The sequence below is a fragment of the Schistocerca americana genome, chromosome 11, assembly GCF_021461395.2.
Source record: "Schistocerca americana isolate TAMUIC-IGC-003095 chromosome 11, iqSchAmer2.1, whole genome shotgun sequence".
In the NCBI taxonomy this organism is placed as follows: Eukaryota; Metazoa; Arthropoda; class Insecta; order Orthoptera; family Acrididae; genus Schistocerca; species Schistocerca americana.
Window position 1 is genome coordinate 189,697,604 of NC_060129.1, and position 13,567 is coordinate 189,711,170.

The window sequence follows — 13,567 nt, forward strand, 5'->3', positions numbered from 1 at the left end:
TTCGCATTAATTTGTGAACTGTTACACAATAAAAGATGTCACTGAAGTGTGGGATTCTCGGTTATCTTGTACTTTTTGCCCTTTACAATTGCGTCTAAGTTCGGAGTAATTGTTCTTGTGCATTGTAGATTTGTGTAAACGAGGAAATCTATTATGAGGGAAGTGTCTGTAGAATTCCAAAATGTTTTTCTTGTGCCGAAATTTGTCTCTGTATTCGCTGTCACACTGGAGGTCACTAATTTCTAGTTGCAGCTCACGACGAATCTCTTCAATATACGCTGAATACGGAGAGGAGAACAGATCAAAATCACTGTCTAGTGCTGTCAGATCTTGAAAGCATTGATCAAATTCTTCCTTAAGGGCAACTAAACTATGTGAATAACGATCACAGTCTTTGTGAACATCTTGCACGGATGATAATTTAGGAAAATGAGCTAGATTTCTTGTTCCCAGTTGACTCACCCAAAGCATCAATTTCATTTTAAAAGTTCGTGTTCGATCTATGAAATGAGTAATTAGCAGATCTTTAATCTTGTAGTGAAATGTTCAAAGCATTCAGATGGCTAGTTAAATCTGCTAAGAACGCAAGATCACATTTCCATGAAGGCTCTTTCAATTCAGGAACACACGTTACGAGGGCAGTTCTATAAGTAATGCAACACATTTTTTTTTCTCGGCCAATTTTGGTTGAAAAAACCGGAAATTTCTTGTGGAATATTTTCAAACATTCCCGCTTCGTCTCGTACAGTTTCTTTGACTTCCGACAGGTGGCAGCGCTGTATGGAGCTGTTAAAATGGCGTCTGTAACAGATGTGCGTTGCAAACAATGGGCAGTGATAGAGTTTCTTTTGGCGGAAAACCAAGGCATCTCAGATATTCATAGGCGCTTGCAGAATGTCTACGGTGATCTGGCAGTGGACAAAAGCACGGTGAGTCGTTGGGCAAAGCGTGTGTCATCATCGCCGCAAGGTCAAGCAAGACTGTCTGATCTCCCGCGTGCGGGCCGGCCGTGCACAGCTGTGACTCCTGCAATGGCGGAGCGTGCGAACACACTCGTTCGAGATGATCAACGGATCACCATCAAACAACTCAGTGCTCAACTTGACATCTCTGTTGGTAGTGCTGTCACAATTGTTCACCAGTTGGGATATTCAAAGGTTTGTTCCCGCTGGGTCCCTCGTTGTCTAACCGAACACCATAAAGAGCACAGGAGAACCATCTGTGCGGAATTGCTTGCTCGTCATGTGGCTGAGGGTGACAATTTCCTGTCAAAGATTGTTACAGGCGATGAAACATGAGTTCATCACTTCGAACCTGAAACAAAACGGCAATCAATGGAGTGGCGCCACACCCACTCCCCTACCAAGAAAAAGTTTAAAGCCATACCCTCAGCCAGTAAAGTCGTGGTTACAGTCTTCTGGGACGCTGAAGGGGTTATTCTGTTCGATGTCCTTCCCCATGGTCAAACGATCAACTCTGAAGTGTATTGTGCTACTCTTCAGAAATTGAAGAAACGACTTCAGCGTGTTCGTAGGCACAAAAATCTGAACGAACTTCTCCTTCTTCATGACAACGCAAGACCTCACACAAGTCTTCGCACCCGAGAGGAGCTCACAAAACTTCAGTGGACTGTTCTTCCTCATGCACCCTACAGCCCCGAGCTCGCACCGTCGGATTTCCATATGTTTGGCCCAATGAAGGACGCAATCCGTGGGAGGCACTACGCGGATGATGAAGAAGTTATTGATGCAGTACGGCGTTGGTTCCGACATCGACCAGTGGAATGGTACCATTCAGGCATACAGGCCCTCATTTCAAGGTGGCGTAAGGCCGTAGCATTGAATGGAGATTACGTTGAAAAATAGTGTTGTGTAGCTAAAAGATTGGTGAATAATCTGGTGTATTTCAATGCTGAATAAAACAACCCATGTTTCAGAAAAAAAATGTGTTGCATTACTTATTGAACTGCCCTCGTATTTATTTCCATGAACATATTTATCCCATCTAATAGGCAAAAAAATCGATTTAATAATTCGCCACGACTAAGCCAGCGGACCTCGCTGTAATAAGGCAGCCTACCATACTGGCTTTCATGCTCAAGAAAGCTTTTAAATAGCCTGTGTTGTAGCCCATGCTTCCTTATATAATTGGTTGTACGAACAACCACACTCATCACATTTTTTAAAGTGATACTCTTTGCACATAAGTTTTCCTGGTGGATCACAAAGGTATCGTCGTTATATTTTAATTGTATTCAAATGCATGTTATTATTATTATGACCGACCAAATCGTAACAAATCGCGCGGCGTGCGTTTTTAACGATAGCTTAACACTCGCCCAGCCTTTATTCGTGCGATATTATATATAAATATACAGACAGGACCGAAAGATCGATCTCTCTACCGTAACCAATGGAAGCAAATACGCTTTTCAAGTTCCGTTACCTCTATCTTGACTCGTATTGTTACATTAGGTTTAAATAGTTCTCAGTTCTTGGGGACTGATGACCTCAGATGTTAAGTCCCATAGTGCTCAGAGCCTTTTTTTTTTTTTTTTTAGGTGTTCTAGGGTGGTCAGCTATCCACGAAACGACGTTCTGTTTTTTGAGTGGCGTAGCGCACAACGCGTTACGCACTACACGCCGTAAACACGTTCAGCCGTGTACAAGTAAATAGGAAGCTAAACTGAAACAATGGACGTGCGACTAAAAGCTTGCGCGGTTTTATTTAATTGTTGCCGACGCGTTCAGTGTGACAGCGGAAGGAAGAAACCGTGGGCGAGGGAGCAGGAGCATTAACTCTCTCTGCTTGTTCCTCTTCTGTAACGATTTCGCTATGCAGTTGCTTCACGGTTATCGATTACACGCAGTTGTGCGGTCAATCAGTGAGACATCATAACTAGATAGAGCTAGAGACCGCCAGTCTAAATTTTTAAAATATTGTAAACATAAAGCGAAAATACGTATCGTCACTAGTTTTTAGTTAAAATACGCAATAACCGTAGAAAAGGAGCCAAATATGCAGATGCATATGCAACATGCAAATGCATATAGTCTGGTCTCTAATTATAACACTTAAGCTCATGAAATCATCGAGGACGACTGCAATGTAGGAACCAAAATTACTAATGTTGTGTAGGTCGACATCGCACGATTTTTAAACTACGGAAACTAGTCGTCACGTTTGGCAGTTAACAGTACACCTTGAGGAAGGCGTCTTGCAATAGTCGCCGAAACGTCGGAATTTTATAGTTGACGCTGCGGCCTCAAACCCAGAAGAATTTTATTGACTGTGACAACGAAGATTAGATGGGTAGATCACATAACTAATAAGGAGATACTGAATAGAATTGGGGAGGAGTTTGTGGCACAACTTGACGAGAAGAAGGGACCGGTTAGTAGGACATGTTCTGAGGCATCAAGGTATCACAAATTCAGCATTGGAGGGCAGCGTGGAGGGTAAAAATCGTGGAGACCAAGAGATGAATACACTAAGCAGATTCAGAAGGATGTAGGTTGCAGTAGGTACTGGGAGATGAAGAAGCTTGCACAGGATAGAGTAGCATGGAGAGCTGCATCAAACCGGTCTCTGGACTGAAGGCCACAACAACAACGTGACAACGGCCGCGGAAGCCTACATTTACAAATGTAGTGTTGATTTCACAGTTTCAGAACGATCGCGGGAAGGAATTACTTGCATAAAATATCAGGAAGTGTGGGTAGGGAGCGGTTTAAAGTGGAACGACCACATAAAATTCACCATGGGTGAAGCAGATACAAGATTCATATTGACTGGAAGAGTCCTCAGGAAGTGTAGTAGACATACGAGGGTCACTCTGAAAGAAAAGCACACTATTTTTTTTAAATCCATCTTTTATTGTACATGTTTGAAAGTTAAAGAATGTGTAGATACAGCCTTTAGGAACAATATTTTCATTTCTCCACATAATTTCCATCCCTCTCAGCTGCCTTACGCCATCTTGGAACCGGCGCCTGTATACCCGCACGGTACAATTCTGGAGCAACCTGTTGGAGCCACTGTTTGGCAGCGTGCACAAGGGAGTCATCATCTTCAAACCTTGTTCCACGAAGAGAGTCTTTCAGTTTCCCAAAGAGATGATAGTCACATGGAGCCAGGTCAGGACTGTAAGGCGGGTGTTTCAGTGTTGTCAATCCGAGTTTTGTGATCGCTTCCACGGTTTTTCGACTGACATGTGGCCGTGCATTGTCCTGCAACAGCAAAACGTCCTGCTTTTGCCGATGTGGTCGAACACGACTCAGTCGAGCTCGAAGTTTCTTCAGTGTCGTCACATATGCATCAGAATTTATGGTGGTTCCACTTGGCACGATGTCCACAAGCAAGAGTCCTTTGGAATCGAAAAACACCGTAGTCATATTTTTTCCAGCAGAAGGTGTGGTTTTGAATTTTTTTTCTTGGGTGAATTTGCATGATGCCACTCCACTGATTGCCTCTTCGTCTCTGGTGAAAAATGATGGAGCCATGTTTCATTACCTGTCAGAATTCTTCCAAGAAATTCATCTCCAACATTCTCGTACTGTTCCAAAAGTTCGCTGCATACCGTTTTTCTTGTTTTTTTGTGAGCCACTGTCAACATCCTGGTAACCCACCAGGCACAAACCTTTTTTAACGCCAACACTTTCAGTATTCTGCAAACCCTTCCTTCCCCTATCACAACGTAGTGTGACAATTCGTTCACTGTGATGCGTCTGTCAGCAGTCACCAATTCGTTAACTCTCTGCACAGTGTCTGGAGTGTTTGCAGTACGAGGCCTGCCGCTGCGAGGACAATCCTCAATATCGCCGTCCCCGCTTTCATCGCGTAACCTGCTCGCCCACCGACTAACTGTACTGCGATCGACAGCAGCATCTCCGTACACCTTTTTGAACCGCTTGTGGATGTTTCCCACTGTCTTCTTTTCACAGCACAGGAATTCTATGACAGCACGTTGCTTCTGACGAACTTCAAGTGTAGCATCCATCTTGAAGACATGCTGTGACAGCGCCACTCACGGGAACAGGTTGAAATAAGTTTGAAAACAAGCGGGAAGGATGTATCTGCACACTGTACACTTTCACACATGCAGAATGAAAACTGTATTTTTACAAAAATAGTGTGCATCTCTTTTAGATTGGATTGGATTGTTTGGAGGAAGAGACCAAACAGCGAGGTCATCGGTCTCATCGGATTAGGGAAGGAAGGGGAAGGAAGTCGGCTGTGCCCTTTCAAAGGCACCATCCCGGCATTTGCCTGGAGCGATTTTGGGAATTTCACGGAAAACCCAGATCAGGATGGCCGGACGCGGGATTGAACCGTCGTCCTCCCGAATGCGAGTCCAGTGTGCTAACCACCGCATTTTTTTGGAGTGACCCTCGTATGAAGGAGGTAGCTTATAAAAGCCTCGTTCAACCAAAGCCTGAATATTGCTCGTCAGTCTCGGTTCCATACCAGACAGGACAAACAGAGAAGATCCAAAGAAGAGCAGTGCATTTCTCTACAAGCTCATTTACTGAGCGCGAAAGTGCCACAGAGAGGCTCAGTGAACTCCTGTGGCAGACGCTGCAAGAGAGGCATTCTGCATCACGGTGTGCTCTACTGCTAAAGTTTCGAGTCCTTACAAGAGTTAATCAATATATTGCTTACTCCTACACTCATGCTCATAAATTAAGAATAATTGCAGTATGTGGTGCCACACAACGTGGCACTACACAAAACTGGCGCTAATAGCATAGGCGCGGTATTGGTGATAAGTTGAGAAAACCGTCCCAAAACACATGTGCTACAAAACGCCACTGTTTCCTGCGCATGTACCACGACATGAATGTGGGATATGATCACCATGCATACGTACACTGACCACACAATGGGTTGGCATACTCTGGATCAGGTGGTCGAGCAGATGCTGGGGTATAGGTTCCCATTCTTGCACCAGTGCCTGTCAGAAATCCTAAAGTGTTGGGGGTTTGAAGACGTGCAGCGATACGTTGACCGAGAGCATCCCAGATGTGCTCAATGGGGTTTAGGTCTGGAGAAGAGGCAGGCCACTCCATTTGTCGGTTTCGCCTGTTTCAAGATACTCTTCCACAAAGACAGCTCGGTGGGGCTGTGCATTATCATCCATCAGGAGGAAGGTGGGACCCACTGCACCCCTGAAAAGGTGGACATGTGCAAAATGACATCCTGATACACCTGACCTGTTACAGTTCCTCTGTCAAAGACATGCAGGGGTGTACGTGCACCAATCATAATCCCATCCCACATCATCAAACCACGATCTCCATGCAGGTGCCTTTCAAGGACATTAAGGGGTTGGTATCTGATTCCTGGTGCACACCAGATGAAAACCCGGCCACAATCACTGTTCAGACTATACACGGACTCATCCGTGTACATAACCAGGGGACCACTGTTCCAATGTCCACGTACTTTACGGGCTCTCCTGTGACCATGGGTCAGTGGACTGCGTCTTGCAGGTCTCCAGGTGAATAAACCGTCTCTGTTCAGCCATCTGTAGACTGTGTGTCTGGAGACAACTATTCCAGTGGCTGCGGTAAGGACCCGAGCGAGGCTACCTGCAGTACTCCGTGGCCGTCTGTGGGCACTGATGGTCATATATCGGTCTTCTTGTGGTGTTGTACACTGTGGACATCCCGTACTGTAGCGCCTGGACACGTTTCGTGTCTGCTGGACTCGTTGCCATAATCTTGAGATCACACTTTGTGGCACATGGAGAGCCCGTGCTATGACCTGCTGTGTTTGACCAGCCTCCAGTCGCCCTAGTATTCTACCCCTCATAATGTCATCAATATGTGTTCTTTAGCCATTTTCAACACACATTCACCATTAGCACGTCTGAAAAGGCCTGTACACTTACTCGCTTCACCGTGCTCTGACATGGACTGACACACCTCTGCGTACGTGGACTGCTGCTAGCATCACCATGTGAAGACCGCAGGTCAAATGCACTGCATGGCCGTACCGCAAGGTAATTTAAACCCGCAAACCGTCCACCAGAGCGCTGTTTCACCATGTATGAGCATTATCCTTAATTTATGAGCATGAGTGTACATACAGGGTAGAAAAAAAATTGTGTTATAAAATTTTTACCCTGGATGGCTGATGCCAGTAGGGACCAAAATTACTAATGTTGTGTAGGTCGACAAGCGCCATTTTTAAACTGCAGAAACTTGGCGCCATGCACTCCGATTGGCTGTGGGATTGCCCTGTTGAAGTTCATCGGTTGATGGGCAGCGCTATGGTTCTCAGTCCACACACACACAAATTTGCCTCACCCCGTCACTGCCCTAACGTGATACGCACACGTGTCCAATAGACCTTGCCATTTGTCTCCACCTCATGTCAGAGGCATTCACACGCAAGCTTTGCCTCAGAGCACACACACGTCACCTGCAATCTAGTCACACAGTAAGCACGGTGGCACAGTATTCATTTGAAGAACACCGAGATGTGGTATTTGTTTTTGGACTAGCCGACGGTAATGAGCATGAAGCTGGACGGTTGTATGAGGAACGGTACCCAGCAGGACGCCACCCACACTCGCAAACGTTTACAGCAGTTCACCGGTGACTTGGCGAAACAGGCTCGTTAGCAGGATATCACGGTGATGCTGGAAGACCTCGAACACGACGGGATGTTGCATTTGAAGCGACAGTTCTGGAGCGCATCGAGGGAGCGTCTACAAGTACTCGAGTGGTTGGACACGATGTGGGGGTCACTCATCGGTTTGAGGGATGACGGCCAGCATCCATTTAGTTTCCGCCCTGTCCAAGACATAAAACCTGTGGCGGACTATGAACATGGGCTAGGGTTTTGCCAGTGGTTTCTGCAAAGTGTTGCACGAGATCCCGACTTCCTCCCCATTGCATTGTTTACTGACGAGAGCACCTTCCATCGGGATAGCCTTTACAACACTCGAAACATTTATTACTGGGCAAGGGGAAATCCTCATGTCATGTACGTCCACGGACACCAGGAACGATTTTCGCTCAACGTTTGGGCAGGCATTTTGGCTGACGATCTGATTGGGTCGGTCCATATACCTCCTCGACTTACCGGGGCACATTACTTTCACTTTTTGCAAGAAACTCTACCCAGCCTGCTGGAAGATGTTCCCCTGGACATACGGCTACGCATGTGGCTGTAGTACGATGGGGTGCCCACACATAGCATTTGTGCTGTGTGTGGATACTTAAATGGACTCTTCGACGGCCACATAATTGGGCAGAGGTGCTTGTAGGCCCCCGCGATCACCAGACCTCACGCCACCAGATTTTTACCTGTGGGGATTTTTCGAGGTTCTAGTTCACCCACCCGGACTCTAAATACTTAGGAACATTGAGTAATTAATGGATCACATTCAGCATGCCACCAAACTTTGAAAGAATTCGACAAAACACCGTTCGACATTACCAAGCTTGTGTCGCATCAGGGGGTCGCCAGTTCGGGCAACTGCTTTAAGTAAACATGTCCTGCTACAAAAAAAGGCCCTTTTCAGGGCCGAAACAATTTGTAAAAGACTTTCTGTATGCAAACTAACAGCTATTAATGGGTTTGTTTACAGTACATCTTATCATGAAACTATAATGGATGTGTCGGGACCCTGGTGGATTCGCCCCCAGGCCCCCTGAGTGGAAGGCTGGAGTGGTACCACCGAACATGCCAGCTATCTCGGATACATTGCAATCTCTGGCAGGCAAAGCATTCGAGGTCATGCCTTGTCCAGAGCATCTGGCAGCAGGGCAATCCAGCAGCCAATTGGAGAGTGTGGTGCCAAGTTTCTGTAGTTTAGAAATTTTCCACTGTCGACCTACACAACATTAGTAATTTTGGTTCATACTGGCATCAGGTATCTAGGATTAAAATTTCGTAACATAATTTTTCTCGCTGGCTGGAGTGGCTTTGCGGTTCTAGGCGCTACAGTCTGGAACCGAACGACCGCTACAGATGCAAGTTCGAATCCTGCCTCGGGCATGGATGTGTGTGATGTCCTTAGGTTAGTTAGCTTTAATTAGTTCTAAGTTCAAGGCGACTGATGACCTCAGAAGTTAAGTCACATAGTGCTCAGAGCCATTTGAACCATAATTTTTCTCCATCCTGTATATCTCGCGAGAAGGACAGGAGGGTAAGATTTGAGAGACCCAAACTCACATGGCGGCTTACCAGCAACCGTTCATCGCATGAACTGTTCGCGAATGGAACTGGAAAATGGGAAAGTGACACTGCTGCACAAAGTACCCTTCGCTACACACTGCAACGTAGCTTCCTAAGTACAGATGGAGCTGATGATGTAGATCCAGATGTATATGTCATTTTCAAAGGAACCATACCTGCATTTGCCTTGTTGATGATGGATATTACTCCCGAATGGAATAAAAGTTTAGTCAGATAATTACTGTAATGTGATTAACAACTTTTCCTATTTTGAAGGATCACTGTGCAACATGTCCCTTTCACATTAGTATACTAATACACATTGCTTTTACTATTGACACATGCATGTTAGCAATGAATCATTTTGTTTTTACAGCAGGCAGTACATCATGACCATTTCTGTCGAGCTGGAGATGAAGCCGCCTCCTGAACATGCAGCTGAAGGAAGCCGAAGAGCCAGCAGACTGAAGCAGCACCTGGCCGCCATTGCTAGTGAGTACAAGTCTGACAACTGCCTTACACACGGCTGGTCCAATGTGATTGCTCAACACCATATCCCTAAAAATAGTTACACCTAGCAGTAGTGGAGCTGTACTGGCACAAAGACAGTCTGCATTGTTGCCAGATCCTCCAAAATTCAGGGGTCAAGCTTACACTGTTGCCAGATCTCCCAAAAGGGTCAATGTCCTAAGGCCATTATCCTCTGTATCTTCAAGGTCGTGGGCCGATGTCCTACTTTGTCAGAGTCCTCTAAGACTGATCACAGAAGACTTGTATGCAGTCCACTTTGTGCAATTACTGTGTTTTCCTAATGTTCTACCAATGAATCACAGTCAGTGATCTGACTTACCTATAAATAGGCCAACTGGTCACAACATTCCACATCCTTAGAAACTGCTACTCCCAGGTATTTCTATGAGCTGACCTGTACCAATTGTGACTCATTGATATAGTAGTCGGAGAACTCTACGTTTACGTGTCTTTCGCAAAATAAAACAAAAATTTCACTCTGCTCAGCAGTGATAATTTTTGCACGAATCTGGAATCTCAGAAAGCTCTCATGGGACACCTGTCCAGGTTTGGATTTCAGCTAGCTGCCATGTAAGACCTTGTACACTTCAAAAGTGAGGAGAAAAATGTGCAGTACACATGATGATGAACTCGCACCATATGCAATAACATCTAAATTAATTTATTTAATAATCATCAGTACACCTCTACATTTGAACCATTTGAAACAGAAAGGACATCGAGACTGTTTTCAATTTCTTGCCATGTTCTTTGTAACACATGCTCTGGCACTGTTGCAATCCCATCAGATGTCTCAACATAGTCATGTTATCCGCTATGATTGCATCCACACAGTCCTCTACGAGTCTCAACAAACGAAAATATGGCTGACATCGAAATAAGTGTGCAAGGAATAGAAAAGCCACTGAAATCACTCAACAGAGGAAAGTCCACTGGACCTGACGGGATACCAGTTCGATTCTACACAGAGTACGCGAAAGAACTTGCCCCCCTTCTAACAGCCGTGTACCGCAAGTCTCTAGAGGAACAGAAGGTTCCAAATGATTGGAAAAGAGCACAGGTAGTCCCATTCTTCTAGAAGGGTCGTCGAGCAGATGCACAGGACTATAGACCTCTGTATCTCTGACACCGATCTGTTGTAGAATTTTTGAACATGTTTTTTGCTCGCATATCATGTCGTTTCTGGAAACCCAGAATCTACTCTGTAGGAATCAACATGGTTTCCGGAAACAGCGATCGTGTGAGGCCCAACTCGCTTTATTTGTTCATGAGACCCAGAAAATATTAGATACAGGCTCCCAGGTAGATGCCACTTTCCTTGACTTCCGGAAGGCGTTCGATACAGTTCTACATTGTCGCCTGATAGACAAAGTAAGAGCCTACGGAATATCAGACTAGCTGTGTGGCTGGATTGAAGAGTTTTTAGCAAACAGAACACAACATGTTGTTCTCGATGGAGAGACGTCTACAGATGTTAAAGTAACCTCTGATGTGCCACAGGGGAGTGTTATGGGACCTTTCTTTTCACAATATATATAAATGACCTAGTAGATAGTGTCGGAAGTTCCATGCGGCTTTTTGCGGATGATGCCCCAGTATACAGAGAAGTTGCAGCATTAGAAAATTGCAGCTAAATGCAGGAAGATGTGCAGCGGATAGGCACTTGGTGCAGGGAGTGGCAACTCACCCTTAACATAGACAAATGTAATGTATTGCGAATACATAGAAAGAAGGATCCTTTATTGTATGATTATATGATAGCGGAACAAACACTGGTAGCAATTACTTCTGTAAAATATCTGGGAGTATGCATGTGTAACGATTTGAAGTGGAGGGATCATATAAAATTAATTGTTGGTAAGGTGGGTACCAGGTTGAGATTCATTGGGAGAGTCCTTAGAAAATGTAGTCCGTCAACAAAGGAGGTGGCTTACAAAACACTCGTTCGACCTATACTTGAGTACTGCTCATCAGTGTGGGATCCATACCACAGGAGATAGAGAAGATCCAAAGAAGAGCGGCACGTTTCGTCACAGGGTTATTTGGTAAGCGTGATAGGGTTACGGAAATGTTTAGCAAACTCGAGTGGCAGACTCTGCAAAAGAGAGGCGCTCTGCATCGTGGAGTAGCTTGCTGTCCAGGTTTCGACAGGGTGCGTTTCTGGATGAGGTATCGAATATATTGCTTCCCCCTACTTATACCTCCCGAGGAGATCACGAATGTAAAATCAGAGAGATTCGAGCGCGCACGGAGGCTTTCTGGCAGTCGTTCTTCCCGCGAACCATACGCGACTGGAACAGGAAAGGGAGGTAATGACAGTGGCACGTAAAGTGCCCTCGGCCACACACAGTTGGGTGGCTTGCGGAGTATAAATGTAGATGTAGATGTAGATGTAGAAACTGAGCGTAGTAAAGTCAGGGGAACGTGACCAGGCATTGGGTCCTCTGCATCTGATCCAGCGAGTAGGAAATTTCTTAGCCATTAACTTGTGAACAGGTATTGACCAATGCAGAGGAACTTAGTCCTGTAGGATGATAGTTTTGCGTTGCCAGCCTCGTATCTGACAGTATGCAAACTGCTCCAACATGTCCAGACACACTGACCCGTTCAGTGTGTTCTCTGCAAAGAAGAACAGTCCAGCAATGCAAGACGTTCAGTTTAGCGCCATTATGAACATGTTCAGTGATAGTGTGCAGATTTTGCAAGTCCCAGATCTGAATGTTATACCGATTAATTGTTCCTGATACATGAAAGGTTGCCTCATCTGAGAACAGCCATCTTTCCAGGAACTGGTTGTTCGTGGCAGTATGCTGCAGCATATCCGTAGAAAACTGTTGTGTTGGTTTCTCATTCGCCATAAGTGTTACAGACCGTGCACTTCGTAAGCATACAAACAAAGATGTTGTTGTACTACAGGATGTAATGTCGCCTGGAGCACATTAACTTGCCTAGGTGCCTGCGGAATTCATACAGGGTGTAACACCTCGGTTCAGATTACAGTGATAAAAGCTATAGAAAGAATAATTTAAAATTAAGAATAGAATTTTTAGAGAGGAAAATAGTGTAGAATCAGAGTTCGGTAATTGCAGATCAAAATTATAGTATATCAGCAACTAGTTTAACGTCTAAGTACAGCAAAGTCACGGAAGCTCCGTCATGGAGAAGGCGGTAACGTTAAACTCTTGTGATGAAAAACCTATAAAAAGGCCTGATCGTCATTATTGCCGCCTTTTTTCCTTGATCGTTTCGTTAAAGGGCGGGAACCCGTGTCAGTCAGCGAGACAATAATGAGATTGGTCTTCATCGTGTTGAGATTCACGATAAACTGTTCGAATATTACGGAGATTAAAAGTGATGTAGTGTACGATCTCTGACTGTTGGTAGCAACGGAATATTAAGGGGATTTTAGGACTTTAGTGCTAGATTGGAACTTTACGGACATGTAGGTGACAGAAACTCAAATTATCTGCTGATACGAGTGAATTCAGAGGTACCGGTATTCAGATATTAGCGCGTGGACTTTTGAAAATGTCGTGTGTCGTTAGTTGCGAATCTGGACGTAGAGCGCGTGCATATCGGCATTTGCGGACTATTTAGATTCCTCCAGGCTAGGAACCTTTTAAATAGGCCATGCTCCATTACCATCTTAATCCTCGAATATAGAGTGAAAGTGAAATACAAGAGTGTTGTACTTATTTCATCTACCTAGTAATAATCAGTGGAGGTTTTACGGAACCAAAGCTATTCAGCAAGAAGTCAGCACCATCTAGCGGAAAGCGTAGGCATTAACTGACACGCTAACTGAAGTGAACGTTTACGTGTTTTACGGACTGCTTAATATGAACTT

At 45.0% G+C, this 13,567-nt stretch overlaps 1 protein-coding gene across 1 annotated transcript in view; it reads left to right on the plus strand.

Moving 5' to 3' along the window:
- The window catches only part of LOC124553536 (solute carrier family 2, facilitated glucose transporter member 8-like), a 57,778-nt gene that overhangs the window by 20,054 nt on the left and 24,157 nt on the right, over window positions 1-13,567 (plus strand). Inside the window, exon 3 of the mRNA XM_047127384.1 lies at window positions 9,566-9,681. Within this exon, the coding sequence (XP_046983340.1) occupies window positions 9,566-9,681 (116 nt within the window). The remainder of the gene's footprint in view (window positions 1-9,565; window positions 9,682-13,567) is intronic.